The sequence below is a fragment of the Hippoglossus stenolepis genome, chromosome 13 (genome assembly GCF_022539355.2).
Source record: "Hippoglossus stenolepis isolate QCI-W04-F060 chromosome 13, HSTE1.2, whole genome shotgun sequence".
Taxonomy (NCBI): Eukaryota; Metazoa; Chordata; class Actinopteri; order Pleuronectiformes; family Pleuronectidae; genus Hippoglossus; species Hippoglossus stenolepis.
Genome location: NC_061495.1, coordinates 8,852,447 through 8,880,383, shown reverse-complemented (window position 1 = coordinate 8,880,383; position 27,937 = coordinate 8,852,447). Strand labels below are relative to the sequence as shown.

Here is a 27,937-nt window from a genome sequence, read left to right as displayed (position 1 = left end):
TTGTCATAAATACTGTATAATGGCACACACATTTTTTAAGAAGAACATATCTAAAAAGACAGTTCAGAACAGTTACAGTACAGAGACAAATCTGCAAAGTGTCCACGGTCAGTGAATCGAATTTGTTTCCCTACAACATCTGCTCCCGTTAAGTAAAGCATGGTTGATTTTTTTTCATGGCTGACAACTCTGGTTTCCTAAACAACCGTTTGGCTTTGGTTTCTGTGTAAATATTGAAGTCATCTGACTTAAAGCACGAGGTGAGTCTTGTTCACTCATCCCTAATGTCAAAATAGACGACAGGTAGTTCAACAACCTCCGATTCCTATTTGGTAATTATAATAACTAATTAGCTAATTATTCATGAATACCAATTTGTAGAATAAAATGGTTGGAAATTATATAGATGCAGAGTATTGGGGGATAGTGAATCGATGTCTCTCAGTAAAAGGTAGAGAGCTCCACAGTTAGAGATCTGTCTGGCCCCGCTGACAGGATCATCAGAGTGACAAAAGGGTTTGAGATAGGGGATCAGATTTGGGCCAGGCAGAGTCCTGCGGTGACAGGCTGAAAGGAATTATGATTCCCAAGCACAGTCATAACAGACTGGGAGATTATAATGATGAACAAACCTCCAGACTTACAGTTCAAGTGCGGCTGCTTGAAGAAAATCAAGGACAGCAGCAGACTATACTCTACCTGTTAAAGTGCAGAAATATTCTCTCTTCCCTCTCGCCTCTCTTGCTCTGTTGGCCTGCTGCTGGTTTAACCGATGTGGAATGTGAGCGGGTAAATAATTGGACATTTCTAATTATTGTGATCAAAGCATCCGTTCACTGTGGTGATGGCAGCAGCTGGGCCAGTGGGGAGAGGGCGGTCGGTGCTGCAGCTAGCTATTACTGCTGTCTATGACTTACCTAACCTGCAGCCATTAATTGTGTCGGTTGAAAGAAGCAACCTGAAGTGTGTGTCCTTTTGAATAATGATGAATCGTGGATTTGATTTCAGTTCAGAGGATGTGAAGGACAAAGAAGTTTATACTTTCACCATTGGTATCTCTGTACCGATTGTTGAATTTAGTCTAATGGCTGCTATTTGGAAAGTCCTAAATGGCTCCTAATACAAAGACACCAAAGAGACATGAGGAGAAGTGTAGCTTTCTCTGGGGTGAGTGCGTCCTTAACGCTGCGGATGACACATTTTTGGGATTCCAGCAATTAGACGGCGTTACACTGATTTCTTTCCCAGTTTATTAAACCTCCATTTCATTAAAGCGTCTCCTCTCACTTTTCTGTGAACCTTTCTCATGCAAATGAATCAATTAATATGTGAAATCTATCTTAGGTCAACTGAAACAAACTAAACAAAAAGAAGCTTACACGGCAAGAATAGGTTGTAATCCACATTCGGTATTGACCGAGTACACCACAGATGAACTGCACCGGCGTAACCTTGTGCTGTAGTAATCATATCGGTCTACAATGCATTTTCTGTAACTCGATGCTAAATTGGATCACTGCAGTATTAATCCACTGAAGGCTGAAGCCAAGGCACACAAGGCTAGCACGGCTACAAGGCTAGCAGCCTTGGCGGAGACGATGCATCGCTCAATATGGATTGCTCTATTGATTCGTACAGTCTTAATCTAGTCCTTGATATTCAGCACAAGGCTTGGCAACGCTCTGACCTCTGAGGAACAGTAATCATACTTGGCTGCAGCGTGCTGACTCATCAGCTGGAGTATTTGAAGTCCTTTTTCTGAGACAGGAAATACCCCACTTTTTGGGGATTATTTTCTTCACGTGGACAGGGTCAATGCAGAGTTCATTTCAGGTATTTGATTGAGGAAGTGACAGACTTGATCTAATCTGACAACCACAACCAAATACGTTACACTACTGCTTTCAACGTTATCCCCCCATTAGATGGTGGTTATCAGTTGTCATCACTCCCATTGGAAGAGGCAAAGTGAACCTACCAGCAGCCCAGATAATATCCTCATCATTATCACTGTTAAAAAACAAGCAGCTTATTACAACCTATCGTTAACCTTTTTTCTCAATGGGCCACCTCTGATGGCCGTAGTAATTGTAACAGGAGCAGAAGTGAGGTGGCGTTGGTGACGGCCTCTTCAAACAGCTGTTTGTTTCCAGTTGACAAATTTTATTCCAACTCATGATTATTCCCTAAACGTATTCAAGTAGTTTTTATGCATAAACCTGTTATGCTCCAGGTTTATTACCGTCATGATGAAAGTCTGAGCCAACCAGGAGGTGGAGTTAGACTCTGCCAGCCCACATGTTTATACCCCCGATGGCAACTGATAACGGCCATTTAATGGGGTGATAAAATGCGAAACAGGTGGTACAGTACAGTGTATATGTTTTCACAGTCTCCAGGCTTTGCGGGTCCTTTGTAAATGAAGGTAAACGCATCAACGCTTTCTGTTGCAGACTGCAAAAAAACACTTATACCCCACAATCATTTAGTATCCACAGTCTCTCAGCAACTCAACATAGTGACACCACAAAAGAGGAAAATGACTCGTGCCCATGTAAAATGGTTTTACACCACGGTTCACTGGTAACTGAACTGGAGGGAGAAAAAAGACCTAGCAGAGGTACTGCTGAGGAATGAGGGGGATTGTTGAGTCAACAGTGTGACACACTGCAGAGAGAAACTTTCAACTGCTGATCTGTCTCGTGTGACTGTGAGTGTTTGTGTCTCTGGTTCTGATTTATAATCATGTCTCACGTGTTTCAACTTGTAGACGATGTTTATGTTGTTGATGTCTTTGTTATCTCATTATCATTGTCTGCTCTTGGGATGATTTATCAGGGCTTTGCTGACATTAAGTGGACCATCTGATTAAAAAAATATATAAAACAGAATTTTTAAAAAGATGACAACACAACAGTTTGGACTCTCAACAGTTCTGCTCTAAGGCACAGCGGAGATTCATTGTCCTGTGTCCGTCTCCCAAATGCAGTTATAATGATTGAACTGTAGCTAATACAAGGCCAGAGTAGCATTTTTAAAATGTATGGCCTCAAGATAAATTACATTCCAACTGCAACTTAACACTGTTTGTCTCCTCAGTTGATGCTGTGGTGCAGCGGTGTCTTATTTTTGTTCTTTTCAAATGTCATTGCACTTTTGTTCTGCCTGCAGGTCCCCCGTCCCCCTTTATGTTTCCACTCTATAGTTAAAAAAACACTGGATTTGCAGTCTTTGAGTGATTAATGACTATTTCCCATAAGCATAGATCTTAAGCTCTACATTGCTACACCAGTGACATCCAAAATCTCTGACCTTTGCAGTAATAAATTTGTGCTTTTTTTTAAGGCTTTTTTACTCTTATTTATTATATCTCATGTATTCTGGATGGATTTATGCTACACTTTGGCTGAGAGTTTTTCTTTTTCAATAAATACGGGACTTTCTGTATATTTTGAGGTCATAAAAGTTCTGCTACCATGTTCAGAAACACAAGAGTTACTGTCCAAAGCATTTTTGTCATGATTTATGTTTGTCCTCTTCTCTCAATATAACACAAATGTTACATTTATATGCCTGATTTATTACTATTTCTTTTTTATTATAAGATAAATGTGCTTCAATGAGCATCCATGAGATAAAGCGTATTGATGGCATCCAGTTCAATGTGTTAATGTTGGTGGGCCTGGCTGTGTCTCAGTAGAGTGGTTCTGACGGAGGTCCACGTCACACCTGCCACTTGCCCAGAATGGGAGCCGTCCATGGGGATCACCACTCTCTAACGCCCGGCTCCTCTCCGCCTCCTCAGGCTCTGGATGGTGGGTGGAGGATGAGGGCCTCTACAGACCCCCCGCCTGGGAGCAGTAGCCTACCTCCAGGAGCACGGATGGGCTTTCACTTGTCTGATCTGTAAAGGGATAGTATCTGTAGTCAATATTCTGTGAGAGCTCAATAGCTTTGTTTCCATACCACTGTAAACAGAAAATAAGGTAAAGGACCATTGAATAGCCTCCAACAGACAAAGGAACATTTGGACATGTATGAGGATTATACTACAGGTTTGGAGAAAATAATTCCTTCGGGTGGGTGATGGGCGGATGAGTCAAGCATACGTGCAGACTGGGATGTCGTCAGTGCCGATCTGGGCGTCTCCAGTGTGGATGGAAACCAAGCTATTGTCTTTCTTTCACAATGCTGGTGTTTGTTACAGCTACAAAACACATTTAAAAAAAAGAAAATTAAGAAACTATGAATAAATAAATCAATCATACAGTTGACATTTTAAACATATGAGTCATATCCCTATCCCTTTATATCAAAGTGAAGCCAAGTCCGTGATCTTCTGGTGTTTTCTTTGTTGCTGAATTTCTGCAGCTCTGTCTACTCTGACAAACTAAATCTCCTGCTTGCAAATAATAAAAAGTGATATTTATTTAACAACACGTAAAATACCTTGATCTGTCTGCTAAGCATTTGTTGTAGAAATGCCACAACTCCAACCCCACTGCTTCTACTAATACTATGTCATGTATATTAGATGGGCAAAATACATATTGTCTTACTCTGTGCTTTGACTCTTGTGTTATCAGCAATACTGTGTGTATACATTGCTGTTACTGTGTGTGTTAACTGGCTTGACATTTTGATTCAGCTGACTAACTACTGCGTATTTCTATTTGACATGTATGATGCATAACACGTGTGACACATCTAAACCTGAGGTCTTTTCTCACACAGAATGCATGAACAGTAACTAATCTTTAAGAGCTTTTAACACGTGACCGGACGCATCTGAATCACACTGTTGTATAAACTCAGGAACTAGTGCTGCTCCTTTCCCCAAACTTAAACCTGCCCTGTCAAAGGAAATGCAGTTCCATGCAGGAAACTAGGTCTTTTCTACCAGCGAGGCCTCTGCATGCCATAGTTTCCTCCACTGGCAGAGTCATAATAGCAGCTGTCACTGCGGCCCCACAGGCCCACCTCCCTGTTTGTTAGTGATGGAGAGTGAGACCAACACGCACCTCCCTCAGAGATGTGGCAGCCCTGTGGCCTTCAGGGAAAGGCAGTCCTTTGTGAATGACGGCTGCATTGGGAAAGTGAAAGGAGCAGCACTGGGGCGCATGTTATTAAATACCATGTGGGTGTCACAGGCTCCATCACTAATGCAAACTTTGCACCTTTTTTTTTTCTCCCCAATCTTTCCCTCTTCCTCATCTCTCTCTCTCTCTCTCTCTCTCTCTCTCTCTCTCTCTCTCTCTCTCTCTCTCTCTGTCCTTCACGAAACAGAGATCTGAAAAAGGTCGGAGTGACAATTGTAGGACCACAGAAGAAGATCGTGAGCAGCCTCAAAGCCCTAGATTCCCACACCAAGGACGGCCCAGTACCTGTTTAATAATAAAGAAAAAAACAACATGTCTTTCCGTCTGTGTTAACAGACTGTGGTTGCTAATCGCACTCTAACACAGTGGCTGCGTATCCAAACTACAAACGGATGGAAGAGGAGGAAAAATATATGATTCAGGCGAGGGGCTTTGATTGTTTTGTTGAGAGACGATGTCAAGTCCTGACAAGTGGAACAGGAGGGAGATCAGCTGGTGAAACGGCTGACTCTTCATCCCTCTGTCCCTCCATGCCCAAGTTGAGATTGCCTTACAGACTAACCAGAGGGTGGGGAGAGCCGAGGAGGGGAGTGAGACCTGGTCAGGGATTCAAACTGGGTCTGGACTTGGATACAGGGCAAGGACTGGACTAACGTGGAAGCCGGAGCGCTCCAATATTGGCAAAGCTGGGTAGCGTAGCCTTCCCTTTTTACGGCTAAAAGGGATTCAGGCAATGCTCACAGTCTCTTCCCACCAGCCTGTGGAACGAGGCGGTGAAACGCCTGAGCGGCCTCGTGTTGAGGAGCAATGGTGGACAATAGCAGCTCACCTGGATGTGGACCCTTCCTGGACTAATGAAGCCTGAGGTGTTGACGTGAACTACCTACATTTACTGTCTCTATCCATGAGAGAGCTGAGCTGGTATTCACACCAAGACAATAACCCAACCATTTTACTCCGTAGCTCTAACCTATAGCATTTACATTCAGTAGAAATGTCACATAAAAGCAATAATGATGATAATCAGTTAAATAGTCTCATCGTGGAAGCCATGACTCCGTCACATGTATAACGTAGTGAACGCTGTGCTTCGAAGGTACAGAGGCCATAACACACTTCACACACCGAATTTTTATATGTTCTATGTGCTTACGAGCAGATACTGTACAGTTTTTAGTGCTGTTCCCTCAACCGAATGCCCTTTGTGTGAAATCTCAGGATGTATTCATTCATTTATTTTTGTTCTAACAGGGAGAAACAGAGCGAGCGAGAGGGAGCATTGCCAGGAATTGAGATTGTAGGTTAGGAAAGATGGGAGCCAGAAAAGGTTGAAGCGGAGGAAACAGACTAAGAGAACTTTAACCATGCCTGCTGCACAGAGGATAATAAGCCTGATTATGGGTCTGATTCCATCCTCCTGATGATCGCGGGGGCAGCGAAGATTTGAAGGCTATGATCTGAACAGATTATCTGGCAAAAATACCCTAAAGACATAGTTTTAATGTCACTGACTGAATCTGAGCCTCCCTGGTTTCGAACCGAGGAGGCCTGTCATGTAAGGCCTCTCCGAGGGGAAAGTGGGGAGACCCATGTAGTGCAAAAAGAACAGCAGTTTGGCGAGTGAGCAGAAACCCGCAATAGCCAATGAGAGCAAGCTGAAGCGTCAGCGTCACAAACCGGCTGTTGCGTACCTGTGTTTAGAACTAAAACATGGCGGCCCACAGTCTAAAAAAGACGTTTGTTTCCCGTGCCAGGTGGATAGTAGACTAAGAGGACAAACTCGTGGAATTGCGACGACAGTAAGCTTATTTAATGCGTCCCATTGTTTGTGCGAAACATCACTGATGATGCCGGCCTCCATGTTTGTTTATATTCCGAAGTCTGTGAGGTCCCGGAATCTCCAGAATCACGGGAATCACCGCTCAGAGATGGTTTGTTAAAGCGCCAAGTGTGTGGTCCTGCGTCTCGACTGGATTTGTCGAGCGTTCTTGATTAAATGATCAAACATCAGTTACATCTGTCGTTAAGTCTTAATTCTCTCACGTCAGTTAAGATTTGAAAATCCTCCAGTGTGCAGCAGGCAGTAGATGAAGCAGTGTCATCTGTCCAGGCCTCCGCTTCAGATGCTGTTGTGTTGTGGAAGTGTTTCAAACTAGACGTGAGTTTGTACTTGAGCTTCTTCCTCAGGTCTTAGCGGATTGGCATCATCAGCCCCACAGAACACCAGGTGTAGTCACTGTAGATCACACTGCTTCTCTGTCGTTTGCTTTGGTCTGAATCCATAACTTATTAACAATAGCCACGGGGGGATCTGTCATTCACTTCTTTAATCAGAACTGTGCTGTAAAAATACTGTTAAAATTAGCTCTTAATCCATAAATCCTGGTGTGTTAAATGCAAAAGTAAAATTCTACTTTTTTTCAAACCCATGTGGGATCTGTCATTTACTTCTTTGATCAGAAATTTGCTCTAAGAAAAAAATAAAGTTCTTTGTTCTTGTTTAAAATTAGCTCTTAATCCTTAAATCCCGGCGTGTTAAATGCAAAAAGTAGAGTGCCTCCTGTTGCTGTGTTCAGGGTTCGGTTCATGGTGGGATCGCCAAGCAAAAAGCTCCAGTTTGTCTTTGTCTTCAACAAAGTCTTGGTGTATTTTTCTGTGTTCTCACGAGGGCATCGGGGTTTACTGTCACTGCTGTAAACCAACAGCAAGGTGTGGGAATGCCCTGAAACAGATGTAACATTTCCAATAGATTCTTCTCTCCTAGGTCATCATACGTCCAGGATGGGATTTCCTAAGGGCACCTTAGAACTTAAATGATATTTGTACAATGAAGTACATGTTTAAAGACGCCTCCTGCTTCAATGTCACCCAGTCAACACACACCCAGTATTTCTAAACTGGCCCTTTGGTACTTTGTGCTGCTGGTTGGGTCATATTTAACCACGAGGATGCTTCTTTGAGCCTGTTCCAAGCACTTAGTACACAGTATTTGAGCACTTTCAATGGAAATGTAACTGCCTTGGCTATAGACTTAAGCTTAATAAATGGACCGGGGGGGTGAGTCCGGTGCTTTTGGGAAACCCAGCCCTGTTCAGTGTCATCGGTCGCTCCTCTGTTACTCGGTCAACCTGTGGATGCTGCTGTTGCTGCTATGTGTTCCAATTAGCATGTACATACTGTAAACCAACTAGCAACTAGCACTACAGATCCCACTATTTGTACATGGCCATCCCTCTTTGTAAAAATGTTTGTATGTATAAAAGAATAAATAAAAAAAATGGTGCGACATTTTAATTAAAAAAAAAGAGTCAAAAATCATCTGTATTATATTTTATCTTGTTTTGAGTTATAATTGTCCGCTTTGTTTTTTTTTCTACAATAAAAAGGCGATTATGATTACGTTATTATTTATTTGTTAACATTATAAAGCGCAATGTGTTTTTTTCTTTTGTAGCATACAGTAAATTATGTGTCAGCGCTATCTTGTGTTTTTGGTTTTTTTGGACTTACTTTATAAACCTGGGACATCTGAGAGAGCAATACTGTTATAATGCACCCCTATATCCAGATCCCTCATCTTCTGTCTCAAGACTGACTCGTGTGTCTGTGTGAGAGTTTCCGTGTGCAAATGTAGATGGCCTTGTCTACTAATGTAAAATGATTTGTAGTGGAAACATTTATATTTTTATAATAAATATTGGCAAAATATTTTCCAAAAAATGGACGATGATTGACCCGCTCCTGTGTTTTTATTTGATGGCTCGAGGACGCCGCGTGAATTTTTGACTTTTCTCCTTTCAAGCGTGAGCGTATTCCCACATGTGTAAAAGATCACAAGTGGAAGTGGTAACGCTCGTAACTCAGATGTCATCTTTTCATTTTACATTCCATAGATCAATCTTTTAGCACATCTTGCTTTCTTCAGAATAAAAGCCACCAATCATCCGGCTGACATATATAGTGTACGGGACAGGTGCTTCGAATCACGGAGTTCACAGGGCAATGAGCTCGAACAGAGGAGTCCATAGAGAGTTCAGTCACGGCCAAGAAGTGTCTTCAATGTCAATATTTAAAATAAAAAGAAATAGCAAATACAAACTGCATATATATTAGCAAATGTCATCCCCGATATCTCTTATGTCAGTGTGTGAAAAAGAGCAGAATAATATAATAAACTGGACGTACTACACTTTGTTCACATCTGTTAACAGGCTCCCTGAACCACCTCGGCCTCTGTTTCTAATCCCGTCCACCATGCACGCTGCCGGCTCCTCACGTCCTCGGCCACATCTAATAAAGCGCCTTGTATCCGAGCGTGCACGGTCAGGGCCGATTTGTCGTATGATTTTAATGCGGAGGATCTGCTTTTCCTCTCTGCCTTTCTGACTGGGAGGAGATGAGATGTGTCAGACAGAGGAAAGAGTGATGGCCGCTCTGCTCGGCGTTGAAAGGTTGACACTATCCAGATGTTCCGAAGGCAGATGTGCGTGGAGAGAAAACAGGACGCTGCCCTCCCCGAGTCGGGAAACAATGAGCACAGTATGCTCGACAACACCACCAATTTGGTCTTCGTTTTCATCTGTAGAAAAAAAACCTCTCCGGGTCCTGAAACCACCGGGGTGATGGGAAAGACAGAGCGAGGGCGGAGGAGGGAGTGAAGGCTGAGGGGAGATGAAACCATAGAGAGGAGGTGTGGAAGGCAGGTGTGCTGGATCTACAAAGCTCCTGTCAGTCCTGTCCAAGTAGATAGAAACTTTGCGAACAGTGGCATACGATAATGCAATAACGCAGGGGAGGATTAAGCAGCCCCATTCATCATCCCTGCACTTGGCAGCGGTGTTGAAATGTGCTCCCCTGGCTGCTGCAGATACAGAACGGCCAGTTCCACTTGGAGAGTAATGATAATGAGAAAACAACGTCTTGATGTGCGAAACTCATTCCCCACTTTGAACAGAAATCTTTTAAACATCGAGCTCGGCAATGAGACACAGCGCCTTTTACCAGATTTATGACAACAAGCATTTTTTCTTTACAGGCATGAATGAGACAGAACCATCACTGACGTTTTTACTACTGTGATTTTCAACTTGAACTTTACCATCATCATCGGCCCCCCCGCCTGTGTGCTATAGACTGTATAAAAAGGTTGTGGCTGTTCCCCATATGTGAAGCCAAAACATCTGGATTTCCACCTGGTGGCTGGCTGCAATATAGGTAATAAATCCCACCTCCTCCATGTAAGTAGTTGGGACATGTACCAAACAGAAAAGTCAAAGTACATGTTTAATGAAGTTATTCTCAGAGATGGTTTTTTTTAAATTTTAGGTAGGCTAGTTATTATCACACTGATGTATGTTTAAGTGCTAATTAGTTATTCAATGGCACAAAAACAAGGTCAAACTTCATGATTGACAGCTGAGACTGACTCACGATTGGTCAAATGCGTATGTCAATAAGACCTTGCGACCGCGGCTCCATCCCCCGATCGCTCCTGCTCCAAATTCACAAGATGGCAGCATTCGTATAAAGGATAGTTTAGCTTCATTCCTGGATAGTATGTATAATTTTAAAAAAGAACGATGATGTGTCAACCATCCCTCCATGTGGGTCCATGGTTTGTCCGTTTGAATTTTGGCTTGTGCATTTTTTCATTTTTAAACATCAGGATATATTGTTGTCATTATCTTCCACCAAAGAAGTGTAAAAATGTATCTAACTTTAATCGGTTCCTTAAAAGAAGCTTTTTACTTTCTTCTGTCTGTATTTTCAAAATCATGTTGTCACTTCACCGCAGCTGATAGAATTACACCTGATGGTCCACGGCTCAAATCCCATCCCCTCCGTCTGGATCTGTCTCCTCCCTTTGAAGCCTGCTCTGTTGCCACATCACTCTCACTCCCCTCTCGCTTCCCTCTCACTTCCCTCTCGGTTCCTGCTAAAAACTCGCCTCCAGCTGCGTGCAGCTGCTTTGAAGGGCCTGACGCCATGTTGCAAACTCATAGCGCCCCGTTCAGCCCTGCCTCTGCGGACTGTTGTGGTGGCTGTTATCCTCGTAAGCTCAATTACTAGGTTCATAGTTCACCAATAAATTACCAGGATGTCACGTGTTGATTATCTTTTGTTGAAGACTGTGTTTATCTGTGTGGAGTGGGAGACTTTAGAGGAATTAAGTGTTGTATAGAAAAGACATGAAGCAAGGCAGTGCTGAAAATAAGAGGATGTTATTTGTGCGCGTTGCAGACAGTGGATTCACTCTTGTGGATTTGAATTGTAATTATAAATCCCTTATTGACTATGATAATACACATGGGGCCTCAACATATTCATCACAGTAAGTTAACACACACATTAATGTACAAAGATAGATTGGGTGCAAGTTGTTGGCTTTGAACTCTCTGAGCTCTCTATGGAGCCCAAGCACACATTGACTCCTCAGTCATGTTATTACCAAAGCAACGTGCAGTTATCATCACAGCACACGCACATACACAGGTCCCAGGACCGCGAGTGCTCAGTCCACTTCTGTCACTTTGACAAACGATGCCATCACAAAGGGAAGTGAAGCTAAAGCTGCCGCCGCCTCCTCACCGGAGGCAGTATAGAGAGAACAAATCCAGGATTTATCTTCTTACACTGAAACAAGTTATTGGACCAACTAAAAAGAATTGCTTCAAGTGGTAACAAGCAGTTTTAGTGGATCATTTTAGTTTGTAAGTTCTAATTCTAAATTGAATTTGAAAATTGTTTTTTCAACGTTCTTTCCAAAGTCCATTCACATCCTTTACTCTCAGTAAATATACACAACATGCATGCCAGTTATGACCAAAAATATTATTTTGTATATCTTAATTTAACAAGTATTATGCATAATATAACCATCTTAATAAGTCGAAGGTACAAGATTTTATTTTATTCCTTTATTTTAGTAGTTGGTTCACAGTTAAGTGTTTGACTAGCTTTCTAACTGTTGTACCCATGTGGGCAAGAGGCAACACTAAACTCTTGCACAAGTGCATGAGGCGAAACAAGACAAGACATTATAACTTTTTTTTTTCTTCCCCAAATTGGTGAAGGCTGCAACCACTTGGGTGGAAAACCATGAGAAAGGGAAAGCTTATGCTGTAGGATCATTAAAACGCTATAACTCTGCAAAATCTTCTTTAATATGGATAACAAAACAAACTATAATCATTAAGTACAGTTGAGTAAATTTCACACACATTATTCCTGGTTGCACATGGAGACCAATAAAGTTTAATGCTTAAAACAACTGGGGGTATTTCATTATATTTAATATGAGTAAAATTAAAATTCCACAAAAAGTTCTCATTTCAATCCATTGCCATGAGTCTGGATCCCAGCCCAGAAAACCATCAGAAGAACCGAATGGCTGGATTGATACCTGAAGAGACAGAGCTATTACCGCTCTGTCTCATAATGTTAATGGCTAAAGTAAGACTATGGAGCTGCTGGTCCTGCCGGCTGTCGACACCGTCCTCCGTACCGGGGAGAATTGATTTTCCATGAAGGCTGAGTGATGTGGAGGGACTGCTGCTCCTCTGATGTCAGCACTCTGTCATCTCTCCTTCCCTCTCTCTCTCCATCATTTCTCTCACTCTCTTTCTGGTGCTTTTTCCTCTTCCTCCTCTTCCTCTTTTTCTCATTTTCCTCTCAGCTCTCTATCTTCTCCTCACCCTTCACCTTTCTGCCCCCTGTCATCCCCTGTTCTGCTTCTTTCACCTTCTCTGATCGTGTCTCTCTCCCCCCGTTGACTCAGTTCTGCTTTTATTGGCATCACACATTCATTAGGATCATGTTATAGTCATTAACAGCTCATTAGTATTAATTCAACACAAGTTAATAGGCATCTCTTGCTTTATGTCTCCCTCTCTCCTCGTACCGCAGCAGGCAGAATGATAACACTCTGAGATGATGCTAAACAAGAGCCTGATTTCCACTGCTGTGCCTCCGTTTGCATCATTCACAAGAATGGATTTTACACAGTCGAGTGTGATCATCTTTTTTTATTTGTTTCCCTCACATTCAACTGACAGATGTTTTTTGCTGAAAGAGGATTAGAGTTTGAGGAAAATTTGGGAATCAGAGAAAGCAGATCAAAAGACCTCCTGTTTTAATCTCTTGGATTTCACAACAAATAATTATGTGAAGGGGATATAAGCGACACATATACACTGATAGGAACATCATGCAAATTTTGGAATGAGAGATCAACATCTTTATTTACCATGTAAAGTTTCTTGAAATGCAGATGGTCACAGTAAATTGTCTTTAGTGATACACGACTGTCAGACAAACTGGACCCTTAAATTCAAACACACTCCAGAGAAGTATCAGTGTAATGATGAAATATTATCAGCGAAAATCTTACAGAAAGTTACAGAAAAAGAAAAAGAATAATCTTGGATCCGCCTCTGTCCGGATCCATCCCATAATTGAATAGGTTCTTTCATGGCCCGTGGCCCATTCTTACAAGTTTCGAGGAAATATGTTCTGTGTTGTTTAAAGCTGTGACTTTGAAGATTAGATTCACACGTGGGACCTTGCTATATCTTTTTTATAAATTGTGAGGCACCCATATGCAAAATGTAGTTAAAATTCCATACAAAATGTTTTGTTCTCCATTTATAGATACAAAATTATATATTATAAGACTTCCACCACTCGCTGATAGTCAAAAACGTAAATATGTATAAAAGTAATTATTCTACAACAAATATTTTTTTTACAGCTATCATCATCAGTTTCACACATCATGAAATTAGGTACAAGTCAGCCTGAATTTCACCTGCAGTATATACTTTATATAAAGTGCATGTATGTAAACTTTATCTTTTTTTAAATAGCTCTAATATTCTCTACACACATGTTTAACAAGTTTCTTTTTTGGTTTTAATCTCACTGGCATCGTTTGGATCAGTCCACACTCTGGACTATTTGATTCATCATCAAATGCATCATCACACATCATTGTTTTATTATTGTCATTTTCCGAATCTGACATTTTTTCCTGATGTGCTCACACACCTTCGCTCACTTTCACAAACTCAAACGTCACTTTTTATGTTTCATTACACCCCCCCCCCCCCTTCTCTCTGTCTGTGTCTCACATCCTCTCCACTTCTCCATCTTTTCCATTCACATATTAAAGTCATATATCACCGGGATCAAACCCAGAGTGTCAGAGCCAGTGACAAGCTGATTTACTGGTGGGTTTCCTCTGTGTCTGTGAGTTTTATGATTGGGGTCGGGGGCCATGGGCACAGGGATACATTTCTGACAAGGTCTCTCTTTGACTACTGGTGTTTCTAGCAGTTTTCATGCCTTCCCCCGCTGAGCTTGACCTCCGTGAATTGCAAGGCCACATGTTAATGCCACTTTTGACTTAAACAGCTGAGTTCCAGAAGATGTTGCAGCCCGAGCTCAGCAGCTGGTGCAGTGGTTAAGGCATCGGCCGTATTTTTTTTTACGGGGGTACACTGACGTATTTTTTGGGGAAAAACTAAAAAAAAAAAAAAATTGGATGTAGTCCAACCTCAACGAACATTATTGATGACTGGGTGATATATAGTTTGGATGAAATCAAAGTGTACTTTTACTTACTACTGCCTGTATCACTGTTACAGCATGAGCTACATTTCAACATCGGTGTTTCAAGAAAGTCCAACAGAGGATTTGTATCGTATCACTTGATCCTGGTGCAGTGACCTCATGCTCTCCACAGGTATCACTGATATGTCAGTCACATAATTCAATTCAATTTAATACAACTCAGTTCAATTCAATTGTATTTTATTTAATTTAACATTCTTTATTTCTTCCTCAGGGGCCAGTGAGTTTGCCAACAAAAGTAAACATAGACAATTTTATTACCCACAAAACAATCCAAATATGAAAGTTCATGAAAGAAAGAAAAACATTTTAATATACAAGGATTATTAGCAACAATATCAAATACCTCTTAGGCTAATGCAGGAGTCAGAAGTTAATATATTTATTTATTCTACTATACACCGGTGGTGGAGGAAGTACTCAATTATTTTAAAATATTTAAACTAATTTATTATTTAAGGACACATAATTGTAAAAATAAAAGGACTACATTAACTTTCCTACTTAAGTAAACATGAGTAAGTACTTGCTTTCAAATATGCTTAAAGCATTAAAACATCATCACTCATATGGCTGAGTCTTGTTGAAGGAGGCGGGGTCTAATGTTACCTGCTTGCTTTCATTGGATCAGTGGACCAACTCCCCCCCGTGTTATTAATTACTTTAAAAAATATAAAAGGCTATGAGAACATGTAACACAATGCATTGGGAATAAAGTGGAGTAGAAAGTACAGATATTTGCTAGTATATGTGGTGACTAAAAGTGAAAAAATAACCAAAAATAAATCTATGTAATAAATCAAAATAATTCTAAGTAAGTACAGATACATACAATTTTTTTGGGAATAAGTAATTAAATGTACTTTGTTACGTCCCACCACTGCTGTACACAAGGGAAACTGACTCTCTTCTACTTTGTCTATTCACAAATCCAAAGGCTTTAATACTTTGTTTGAGGAAATGCAGGACATTTTAAATGCATTCTTGAAAATAGAATTAGCTTATTTGGACATATCTAAAAAAAATCTCACCCTAAGTTTAATTCTGATACCTAAGTTATAATTTTCCTCTCAAGCTGAAGTCTCTGAGTTGGTTCTGGGAACGTTGCAGATGGAGCTGCAGCGAGTGCAGCCCAGCCCAGAACAATCATAAGCTAATCCACACACCCGCTCCAGAAGGGCTCAGGCCAGGAACCATGACATAACTAGTGAACACAACACCAGGTCTGTGCCTGCACACATAAATACAGAGCGCTGGGCGAGTGGGTCAAAACACAGTGAAGTGACATGGGCCAAGTTACTGCCGAGGCCATAAGGCGCACATGCATGACTGCCTCCACATAGTGCGTAAAGTGAGATTCCTATCTGTCTCACAGTTTCTGACTGTTCCCCACACCCACCCGTCCTCCCACCCACTCTTTGTTCCTCTTTCCTCTCGTGTGTTTCCATGTCAGCCGAGGAGACATGACAAGTTCTTTCCGGCCCTTTTCCCCTCCCGAGTGTTCCAGTTCAGACTCGACCGCAGTCTGTCTGTTAGCCGGCCAACCAGTCAATCAGTCATACCACACTCGTCCTGCAGGAATGTGGAGGAAGAGTCCAGCGCCGGGGTTAGGCCTTTCATCGTCAGTCGTTTCACTTGCAATGCGATCGCGCTGAAGAGGAGAATATGGGAAAAACACATATAAATGCAGCGGCGCGGTGAACGTGTTGCGTTGAAAAGCCATAAATGTTACATGGTTCACATGTGTGTAATCTGTTTATACAGTCAAAATGTATAATTTGATTCCTTTGAGCATGGATCATATTCCTTTAAAGATCAGAATACATGCTATGTAGCTATAGCTGATGACTGACTTGTGTAAGGCTGCGTCTCGGGGCTCCGCTGTAATACTCTCTCTCTCATATATATACACATAAGGAAAGTTAAGCTATTTATTTTTGTGTTAATTCTGCCTGACATTTACAATTACCGCTGTGTTTGGTTGCAGCGGGGCCTGCTTTAATGGGGCTGTTGATTGTCAAACTTGGTTACGTCTCTTTAGATCTCAGCCCTCCTTTCATGGGGACCTTATTGTTTGTGTGTGCATAAGTGAGCGTGCGCAGAGGAGGGAGGTGCCGCATGTGTGTGTTTGTGTGTGTGTGTGTGTGTGTGTGTGTGTGTGTGTGGAAATCCTGGCTCACACATATTCCTTCATTGCACATTTCATAAACGAGTGTGCAGTGTAGAGCGTGGCAAAGCCTGCTTGTCGTGGACGGGAACTTTCTTCTCATAGTTCTGCTGCTCATGTGAACATGTGCACCTGTGTTGGACTTTTGCAGGTCCGCTGAGGGCATTCAGGAACCGGATGGAGCTTATTGCTATACGATGCGAAATGATAAAAACCTTCCCACTTCCGATCATTGTCGTGAGAGGCGAAACGACATTAACAAGCCGGGGCGGCTTCGGCTGGCTTTACATGCTCTCTGATTCTGACTTCCTCTCCGGTTACAGCCGTCCAAACAGTTCAGGGAAGTGGCTGCTGTAATTCACTAATGACATAAACAGTGAGCAGGGGACAGATAGACGGACAGACAGACTCGTGGGGACTGTCAGACATGTCCTTATTGATTTGGTAAGATGACACTTTGTCCTAATGGAGGCATAATGCTGTTAATACAATAACACAACCTAACATTTAGGGGCAATAAAAGCCTCTTTGTTTTATTGATCACATGTCTGACTACATATATACTTATATAGTACATGTTCTGAATGTATGGAGAGCATTAAAGTCATGAAGCATTAGTAATAATATTGTGCTTGAAAATATAGTGCTACTAAATATAACCCTATAGGCAGACTATGGAAATGAAGGATACCAAAAAACACTGCAATGAAACTATGTTACAATATATTTTCTAAAATGCAGTGTTGTTTTCTTTTGCATTTACACATCATCACACTTTTAAATTATGAAGCACAAAGCAAATATTTCATGCAGTGAGATCACATACAACATCAATGCAAAGACATTGTTAGATATACAAATTTACGTTATTCACTTTTTTATTTATTTTGACCTTTTCTTTGTCTGTTCTATGTTTGAAAAGTTAATTTTATATGGAATACAGAATACATATTGTCTCATGCTCTTTTAAATCCTGTTGAGTATGTGAAGTATATAATGAGGTGCACCTTACATGCATGTAATGTCACTGACATGATATGTCGTGATATGATGTAAGATGTGTAGATCCTCTTGGTTTTGGGGACTTCAGGTGTCCAGTGTTGGGAATTCTGATATTAAAAACATGTATGGAGTTACACAGTCTGTGCTCGTGCTTTACCCACAGACCTAAAATGGAATAGTAATAATATAGTTCACCCTGCAAGAATATCTGAGCACACATTATTATTTTAATTTCACACCTCCTGCTTTAAACAGACCATAAAGACACGAGAATGACAGTGAAGATGGCATCAGATGATCAAATGAAAAGAATCAAACAATACTATGATGAGTAAAGGTTAAAAGAAAAGTGTAAAATGTGAGTGTAAGGCAGGTTATTTTCTGTAGTTTACAAAGTTACAGATGTTCTTTAAACGCATCGCCAGAAGCTAATTGTAGTTTACGTAGCTTGCAGGAGTCCCCTAAATGCATCACCTTTGAACTATCAGCAGGTGATGTAAAATGGCTGCACACAGAGAAACTAAATACTTTTATTAACTAGCGATGAGAGTTGAAGTGGGACTGACAGTGTTAGAAATGGAAGAAGTGCACGACTCTGCCGACCTGCTGTGAGAGAGAAGTTACCGTCTGGTGAAACTTCTTTGTGAGTTTTCTTCTGAAAGTGGAGAATTACCCAGGTGAGTCAGCTGCTTGACTTTCAGTTTAATTCAGTTTAATTCAGTTAAAAACCGAGTTGAGCTGCATCTCACTTTCTGTTTCAGGAAGTGAGAGCCAAACCAGTCAGGAAGTTGTGTGTGATGTGAATATGCTGTAATTGATGTTTAAACTAGAGCAGTGTCTGTTCTCAACCTGCTTGTTTGGAAGAGGCCGTGTGTTTGTCCTGTGTTAAAACTCCAGAGCTACTTCAAAATGATTCTTTGTCACTAGTGAGTCCTCCTCAAACAGTTCTACAACATTCTGCCACTTTTTAATTCTTTGTGTGATGGATGTTATGTGTTCAGCTATTTTATACAGTCCATGGTGCAGAGTGTACTGTAGCTAGAAAACTCTGTGTTCATCCTACCTGGTTTATCTGCAGTGAACATTTTATAGTCTGAGGTTTTCATAAAATGAAACAGAAATTGACTTTATTACTGTTCACGTGTTCGGTTTGCATATAAGTTTAAATGATTAACTTAAGCTGCTGAGCAATCGATATAATTTTCAAACCAAATTTCCCAACTTTTCAAAACAAAGGCTCAGTGATCCAGCTCACTACGAAGCACTACGGCAACAAAATGAACATTGTGCTTTAACTTTGAAGACAAATTGTTAAAGAGGAAGTGATTATTTGAATGTTTTGTGTCGTGATGGAGATTAGCAGCTCCCATGTGTGTGTACGAATGTGATACGGTGATAATGATAGAAACTAAATCATCAAAATGATCAGGTGGGCCAGATGCTATTCCCTGCAGGCTGCCAGTTGCTGACCACTGGTTTAGTTTATGCGAGGACGTTGGAAAAACACACACACCCCGCCATGTCGCCAACAGAACGCTGGTCGCCTGTTTATTCAAATTTTGTTAATATTGAACATATCGCATTTCCACATTGCAACAAAACCAGCACTGCACTTCCAAGGAGAAACGCTACACATGCCAAGTATGAAGCCAATTAGATGAATGGTTCACGGTCCACATACAGACAGACATGTGTGGAGTTAGTTGTTAGATGAGCTGATGAGCTGTTCTGCCGCCAACTTCTGTCGGTTCGATCGCGGCCTCGATGCTAAACTTAGCTAAGCGCTACATTCATAGCTGCTGCTTGAGCTCGAGTAAAACTAACGAGGTGATTTGAGTTGACTTACATCCTGTTGAATCCGATCTGTATGCACTGTGAGATGTGAACGTACAGTGTGTGTTATTCTGACAGTGGAGACAGTTCATAATGTTTTATTACAGCTATTGTGGGCCTTGTAATGTGAATTCCAGTGTGAAGTGAAAAGAGTCATTTGAAAATAACTGCTCTGCACATTTGTCTACCGGCTGGTTTTGTTTAAGGTTGAGCTGTGAGCTTCTTCATCTACTGCTACATCATCATCGCACATGTGGATACCCTTGTTTCACCTGGACGCTGATGTGTGGATGTCTGTGCTGTTTAAATGACGGTAAGAGGCTAATTGCATGGATTTTACTGAGGAGAATTATACTTTATTTGCTCTTTCTTTTTTTTCTCAGTTTATTTAAAAAAATAATTCCACTGATACCTAAGCATAACTACAAACCTTTCAAAGTAAAGGAACTCAACTGAATAAACCTACAACCTTAAAGGAGTAGCATGTCAACGGGGACACATATCATTTTATTGTATTAAGTTAATCCCTTTGGTTCTGGTTGTAATTCAATTTATTTCATTTCACATTTAAGTTGTGAATTGGGTCAAGAGGAACTGGTTATCTTCTAAGGAAATGTGAATTGAGAAATGAAATTGAACAGAATATTTAGCAAATCAGTTTTTTTTTTTTTCTATTTCCATAAATCCTCCTATGTGTCGTGGGGTGGATACCTTACTGGTTTTAACAGAGTGATACGGCCAGTCTTCTACAGACTAGTGAATCCAGTGATCCAAGAAAACCTGTAACAAACTAACCTCTAGGTCCTGTGTCCAAGATATTTTAGAGAACCTCAGATATTGATATTTAAGATACTAACCTCAGGATTGGTGGCACAGAAAGATGACTTCTTTCACGTGTGACTGTGTGTGACAATTTTTAATCACAGACAGTGTGAGTTGATAAAGACTGACTTTAAACGTAACCTTATCCTCAATGTGTCGTGCTTATATTGCATCGCTTTTGCTCAATCAGAAAATGTATTTGATACTAGTTTCTGCCCTAGTTCACTTTAAGTAGATCTCAATATGGGGGTGTTTATTTTTCCACATCAAAGTTCGATCTAAGACACTGTTGCTCCTATACAGGTGCAAATATTCTGTAGGTTTTTCGTTTTATTCGGCCTTCTGGATATTAACTGTTCTACAAGCCATCAGCATCAGGGTGTATTATGTGTGACAAAACAGAAAAAATGCAGAGTATAAACAAACCACATAGCATACAGACAGTATGGTTTGGATTATTTCAAGGGGTTGCTGAGAAACAGCCAGAAAAATAGTTCAAGTCCGGGAGCAGGGGAACGGAATGAAAAAAACGAAAATGCAAGACAAATGTTAGATGTTGACAAAATATTATATTTCAGCTCGGACCACAACTTGGCAAACTGAGATGCTGTGAACTGGCAGATGAGACAAAGGCAGCCACACTCACACAGACAGACTCACACAGACACAGGGCACCTTGCCTACTTTCCCCTATAACAGAGGTATGGCTATCAAAGCCCTTGTAATGATGTGATGGTCTGCTAGCGCCCCAGCCTCTTTGGATGGAAAATGTGAGGAGAGATCCTAGTAAAGGTCCAGTTTGATCAAATGCAATCCACACAAACCTCCCAAATCCCCCCCTCCCTCCCTCCCTCCCCTGTCTCCCATCTGAGGAGCAAGGTGGAGAGATCAGGAGGAATATTTTCATTGTATTAAGCAGCTTCTTCTGGATACTCTGGCCCTCGTCAAAGCTTGTAAGCTCTAAGAGCAGAATACCTAAAGGGATGATCACTTCATCCCACTTGGAAAGTCCTCCTTCCTCCCTCATTCCTTGTCCAGAGAATATGACTGTTCTCAGACTGACATCATGAGATGGAAGAATATCGTCAGCGTATGAGGAATGTGGAGGAAGGTGGGCCGTGTGGGTAAAGGTCAAGGATGTAAGGCTGAGCCCTGCACAGCATTTGCTAAGTGGAGGATACTTGCACTTGCTTGACACTTGAAAAACGGCTTTAATAACAACCCCACACTCTTCAGATAGTAATGAAAAGCTGGCGGCTGTGAGATGATATATTAAATAAGGACGCTGTAACACATAAAAGGCATTTAGGCCAAGACGAAGCCACATTTATAAACTGGAAAGTTTGGTCGGCTAATGACTAATAGCTTTGGTCTTTATTTATATGACCAAGATTTCCAGGCTATAATTTCATGTTTTAGCAGCATTAGTGGAAAACACTGAATTTCAATGTAATGCTAGCGAAAGGAGGGACATCCAAGCCGCTAAGAACAGCTCTGAACTGTGAAGCAATGTTTGAAATGTTTCCACACGGGTCATCTTTGATCGCTGAATCGTTTTTTTCTTCTCCATAAAAATCCATGGAAATAACCCACATAGCATCGAGCTTCACTAACTTACTGATGTGGCTTGCATTAAGATCAAGGGCACTGTCTTAAAATAAAGTTGTAAAAATTAAATGTGATCAAATATTAATGAAGTAAAATGTAATGAAAGTATTTTGTGAAAGCTTCTTATCCACACACTTTATTTGATTTATGTTAATGATACTGGAGTCAGAACTGAACCTAATAATTTCAGTTTGAAGGTAAACTGAAAATGTGAGCTTAATCAAAACTAAGAGACAAAAGCAGTGTTAGAGAATTTAATCTCTTGAAAGTTCTTTTACTTTGCCATCTAGAAATACTTCAACATAACGGGTTCAGATTCATTAATTTAATATTGCATTTTTTAAATACAATTTTCTTTGCTTTTAAGTTGGCAGACCTGGGTTCCTTTGATATTGTATGTGCAGTTTGTTTTAGTGCCATTTTTATTTCTGAGTTCATTAATGAGAATAAAGCGTCAGTAAGAAGAAGACACAGTAAATTGCGGCGATTCCTCTTGATGTTGGGTGTCAGCCGCCAATAAACAGAACAAAGAAGATTAATACGAATATTAAATAGATTTGTATTCCCAATTACCGTTTTCCTTTAAGAACACAATTCTTTGAACTATTGTTTTATACTTTTCTTTTTCTCTTCTTCCCTTTTTCTTTTGTTCTCCATGCGAGATATCGTGAATCTAGATACATTGTAGATAATGTACATAGTGTCAACATACATGGTACATGACACATGCACGATATGGTTTCCTCCATTAGACCCTGACACTCTTTACACACTTTGATTGTGGTTATCTAAATAGAACCTCTCACTGGAAACCGGAGCTGGTCCTTTATTTACGCTCGACATATTTCAAACCGTTTCAGTCGTCTCACCTCTGTAGAGCTTGGAAATCTCATCTGACAGCCCGGATCCCTATCTGGGTGAGATCAGGAACTAGTCATCAGAGCCGAGACCATCTGTTTACACGAAGACAAGCCACAGAGCTCTGACTCAGGGTTACCCAACACCGCCAGACGAGGCAGCTGACTCCCAGCGAAAAAAGGCAGCGGGGTTGCAGCCACGGCGCTTCATAACCGTTCTGATCTGTGATAGTCTAAACAAAAGAAATGGAGTGGTGTGCTGTGGAATGTACGACGTTCAACTGATATATAGAGCTGCCAAACCCAGATCACACTCAGTCAGCATTAGCTTTGTCTTATATGGTGGATATGATGCAGTCTGGTCAAACGCCTACTGTAGATCTACTGTCAGTTCTATAATACAGTTGTGTGCGTGTGCATGTATATATCATGTGTGTATATACACTTTTCTGGTTATTTGATCCATTACAATTTCTACTATTTCTTTTGGAGTACAAGCGCAATGGCTAAAACAGGAGAATAAGAATTTAGAGGTTTGTGAAAATCCATGTATTTTCTAGTGTGTATGTCTTTCTATTGTTGCAGGAGGGTGAGTACAGGACACCCAGTGGGAAAACTGTTCCAGCTATAATATTGCAACCTGTATTTAACCCAGCTGGAAATATCGTCACAGTCCCAACATTTCTGTCGAGCAGGAAGAGTTATTGTTCTCTTTGTTGTTGGGTCTCACCCAGAAGGTGCTTCGGGAAATTCTGGAAATCAAGTTAAGTCACAAAGAAAGATGTTCTTGGATGGGATTGTCTAAAATAGCAGTTTTTTCTTTTGGTCTTTTGCTGAAGTCTAGACACTGAGAATAACATGGGCTCTTTTTCAGCAAGTTGACAAGTTTTGTCTGCTTGGAAAGAATAAATCAAATTAAAAGCAGGTCACCCAAAATGACAATCCTGAATGGATTGGTCTTTTCTTTACTTTACTTATCCCTGATCAGACTTTATTGATCAGAGTGTGTGAGAGAGAAAAATATTTTATAATTATCAAGTGACTATTTGAAATATATTATTGTCAATTTAGTCTTTAGTAGTAAATATAAAATAGAAGAAATAAAATACAAGACTTTTAAGGAAAATTCCAAAATAGAAATAACAAAATATAAATTATACAATTGAAGAAATATAACATGATAAATACACACACATTTAAATAGATATATAAATTAATAAATAATTCTAACAATAAGATGTCCTCTTGCATGTCCTCTTTAGAGTATTTCAGTTTGTTGATGAAGCCAAAAATATTAGTTTGAAAAGTCTAGAAATTTAAATAAGTGTATTTTGAAAAAGATGTGGTCTTTGGTGCAGGGGTGGTACATTTTAATACACAAAAATGAGACAAACCAAGGGACTGTGGAAATATCAGTAAGCCTCTATAAGTGTGGCTAATGCTGCTAAAATATTTTTAAAAATGCGTCTCTGCAGGGTATCATCTTTGAAATGCATTTTCCACGCTAATAAAAGCTTTTTTAATTTTTTCCGAAGCAAAAGTGCCTCAGTTTATTTTCTTTTTGTGAATCAAAATATACTTGTATTAGTAGTTGGAGTCAAGTTTGTAATTTATTTATATTTCTGCTCTCCAAATATCAAATGCACCGACTGCAGTCAGGAGTATCCCAGGGTTTTTTTCCCCCCACATAAACTTACCTCAAACCAAAGCGGAGCAACTGAAAATGACGAGCGTGAGATCAGGTTTTCATTTTGATGCACTGAAGTCAACAGCAGACGCCACAACAGAAGTAGCAGAATCTCACAGCCGAATCACATTTCACAAGCAGGTGCACCTTCCAAGTTTTCTGAAATCTGAAAACAACAGACTTTGGAAATAGCCTTCCGTAAACATTCCGTCGTCTCTCTGAGTTCTCACCGACTTTCAGCTTCCCCTTTATCACTGGGGAGGAAAACACTGTGTGCACATTTGTAGATCTTGGCCCATTTGTTAGTGCAATCACTGGATTTACATGCATGAAAAGTTAACTAAGAACGGGCTTTATCACTCCACAATGACCTAAAAACTTCCACATCACTAATTAAATGTAAAGAAGTTTTTTTTTCCATGAATATCCATCATGTGATTTAGTGCAGACGCAGCCTGTCTGAATATAAAACCTTATAATAAACAAATTTCCAGTGGGTCAGCCAACAACAACAGGCATTAGCTAGCAATTGTCCCATTCCCCCAGCTACATTATTCCCATACACTGGGTAATTCCCCCTTTGGCGTAATTGCATGTAAAAGCCATTATCATCTGGGTCCATGCTAATCATATTTTGAGGCTGTGCTCTGGGGTAATTGTTGAACTTTCTGTCAATGTGTGGAGATCGAAATGCAATCCTGGCACTGGCATCGCTGCAGCTGCTTCCCTTTCTCTGGTCTGAAACCCCGAAAACCACCACAGATTGCTTTTCACTCTGCTCTGACTACACGCAGCGGAGTTAAGTTCTTTTTAGATGAATCTGAGTTTTATTCTTGTTACCGTACCTTGAGAGTTGGCACTTCACTCGGCGGCATGAAAGACTGACTGGAGCTCAGCCACAGTGGAAAGAGAGAGAGTGAGAGACCGAGAGATAGAAATGGCAGCAGCAGCAGTGGGTTGGAGAGGAGAGTCGGGGGGGGGGAGAACAAAGGGAAGGGAGAGCAGGATGGAGAGTTTCATATTAACAGTGTGTGTAGAGGCAGCTGTCAGAGAGCAGCTCGCTCTTTGGAAACACTTACAGGCTCATCAGTCAAAAGAGCTGCACCTGCACCAGTGTTTGTGGGACTGGGAGAGTGAGATGTCGTGTACACGTGGAAGCATGTGTCGCTGTGGAAGTGCGTGTGGGCACATTGGTGCGCGAGATAAATTACACCTCAGGAAAGGCACTTTTGGAGTCGCCTGTATTTACATTTCTTTACGCTCAGTTTACATCTGTTACACACGGATTATTGTACTTTAAATTTCCTCCGTCTCGTTTCCACAATGCTCTCTCTGATCCGGAAGCTGATATCGACTCGTTTATTAAAAGGCCCGACACTGGAACGCTTTGAGTGAACCGGCCAACAGCTGACGTTTACGTGCTAATACTGTAAAGAATAGAAAATAAATCAAGGAATTCTGTGTTAACTCTGTAATGACACTCTTGGCGTGAGTGAGAAAGCAACCAAAAAAATCACATGATCACAAACACATTCATGGAAAAAGATACAATAATTATTCTATTTATTTAAATTAATTAATGCTCTTGTTTTATTTTGTTTAGTTTTTGGCCGAATCAGAGTTGCAGCTGATTCAATGCCTGGACTGGACACTTGGATTTAAATATAAATTCCAACTCCTCAGTAGGAACTTTCCATAATTTGAATATGTACATACAAAATGTGAACACATATATTCATAACTGCTAAGTCTCATGAAACATTCATCACAGAGATAAGGCGGTAATGATTCTGGCGTCTGATCGCTCGGGGAAAATATATAGCTCCTAATTACTACGCCATCAAGCATATTGGGCCTCCCAATATATCATGCATAATGTGGGCTTGGATCAAAATCACAGGCAAGTTTGCTTCTCTATATTGCTCTTCCTCTGTTGTATGCCGCCAGGTAGATTGTTTCAAACAGACGCTCCGTGCAGGAAAGAACAAACCGTCCTTGTAGCTGATAATTTCGTCGTAAATTTTTCTGATGGATCGGCAACAAAACAAACATTCACATGTAGACATCTATCATGAGTTTTCACCATCTTGATGAATTATTAAAGTTTAATCAGACCATAGTAGGGTAAATTAATTATGACATGAGTTGAGTTGTTGTTATTAATGTGTTCATTTGTATATTTAGCAGTTGTTGCCTGTCTCATCACGCCTCATCCTATTTTACAAAGTAATTAGCAAAACAAAAAAACGTTTTAGGTTTTTGTATTTCAGCAGTTGATATGATCATCTCTGCATATATGCACCAATCTAACAAAGTTTCTAAAAGACCCAGATATTATTTCTGCAGGTCTGTAACGAAATAGAATGTCCTTTTAAAATGAATTAATTATGAGTAGAAGTCCTTTTCTAGTCTATCTCCTCCAAACCCTCAAAAACAAGGCAACAACAAGTGTGATGTATGAAAGTGCTGGAAATGGAGTGAAAGGAATAAAACTCTACTGTAAAGCGCGTTGAGTTGTCATCACGACAAGAAAACTCTTGACTATTACCATATGTGTGTGTGTTTTAACTTAACCCAACCACATTGTTGCCTGATTTTTGTTTGCTTTCATTTATTAATCATATTCATGTATTTGTAATCCCACTTCTATGCTCGTATACCGTCCCCTCTCTGTATTAAATTATTTAGAAGGAAATTCTCCGACTTGAACCCAAAGAACTGCTAACCAGCTGCAGTGGCGAGTCTGGTTCTCTTCAGAGCGACTCGGGTTTGACACTGGCCTGAGGGAGTAACAGTGTAGCAGTTGCAGTGATGTCGTTATACACAAGCGTTAAATTAGAAGCATAATGTGGTATTTTAATTAAATTCAGAGTAGAAAAGATGGATATCCCAAACAACATTATGCAGTTTATGTGAGACTGTCCTCCTGTAAAAAACGAGCCCATATGCCGTCTGTGCGAGCAGCTTTTTTATGGCTCGTAGTTACACTTTATCGTCAGGAGACCTCTCGCTACCGAAGGTAATTATGATGGAAGCAAAAGAGGAAGTCAGGAGATGTTGTGTAGAGAGCAGCAAAGTCTACGGTAGGACGAGGGAGGGGTTGAAAAGAAACTCCCACACAGAGCGCCACTCTTTATTTCCTCCGTGAAACCAGGAGTCGACATTGTTTCTTCTCTACATGACAGATCCACAACCTTAAGTGTTTGGTTATTATTGTAAGCATGATGATGAA

At 40.6% G+C, this 27,937-nt stretch overlaps 1 protein-coding gene and 1 long non-coding RNA gene across 7 annotated transcripts in view; both read left to right on the top strand.

Annotated features, from left to right (window-relative positions):
• The window catches only part of epha3 (eph receptor A3), a 100,802-nt gene extending 91,973 nt beyond the window's left edge, over positions 1–8,829 (top strand). For 4 of the 6 annotated variants that reach the window (XM_035173689.2, XM_035173691.2, XM_035173688.2 and 1 more), the window contains one exon: positions 5,287–8,829. In XM_035173689.2, the coding sequence (XP_035029580.1) occupies positions 5,287–5,392 (106 nt within the window). In that variant the 3' untranslated portion in view covers positions 5,393–8,829. Of the gene's footprint in view, positions 1–3,697; positions 3,816–5,286 lie in introns of all 6 variants that reach the window. The other 2 variants (XM_035173693.2, XM_035173692.2) reach the window with 2 other exon arrangements.
• Positions 8,830–17,807: 8,978 nt separating this feature from the next.
• On the top strand, positions 17,808–24,539 carry LOC118120561. Its single transcript, XR_004698224.2, has 3 exons — positions 17,808–18,575; positions 19,938–20,044; positions 23,039–24,539. It is a non-coding gene; the product is annotated as an uncharacterized LOC118120561 (long non-coding RNA).
• Positions 24,540–27,937: the final 3,398 nt, after the last annotated feature.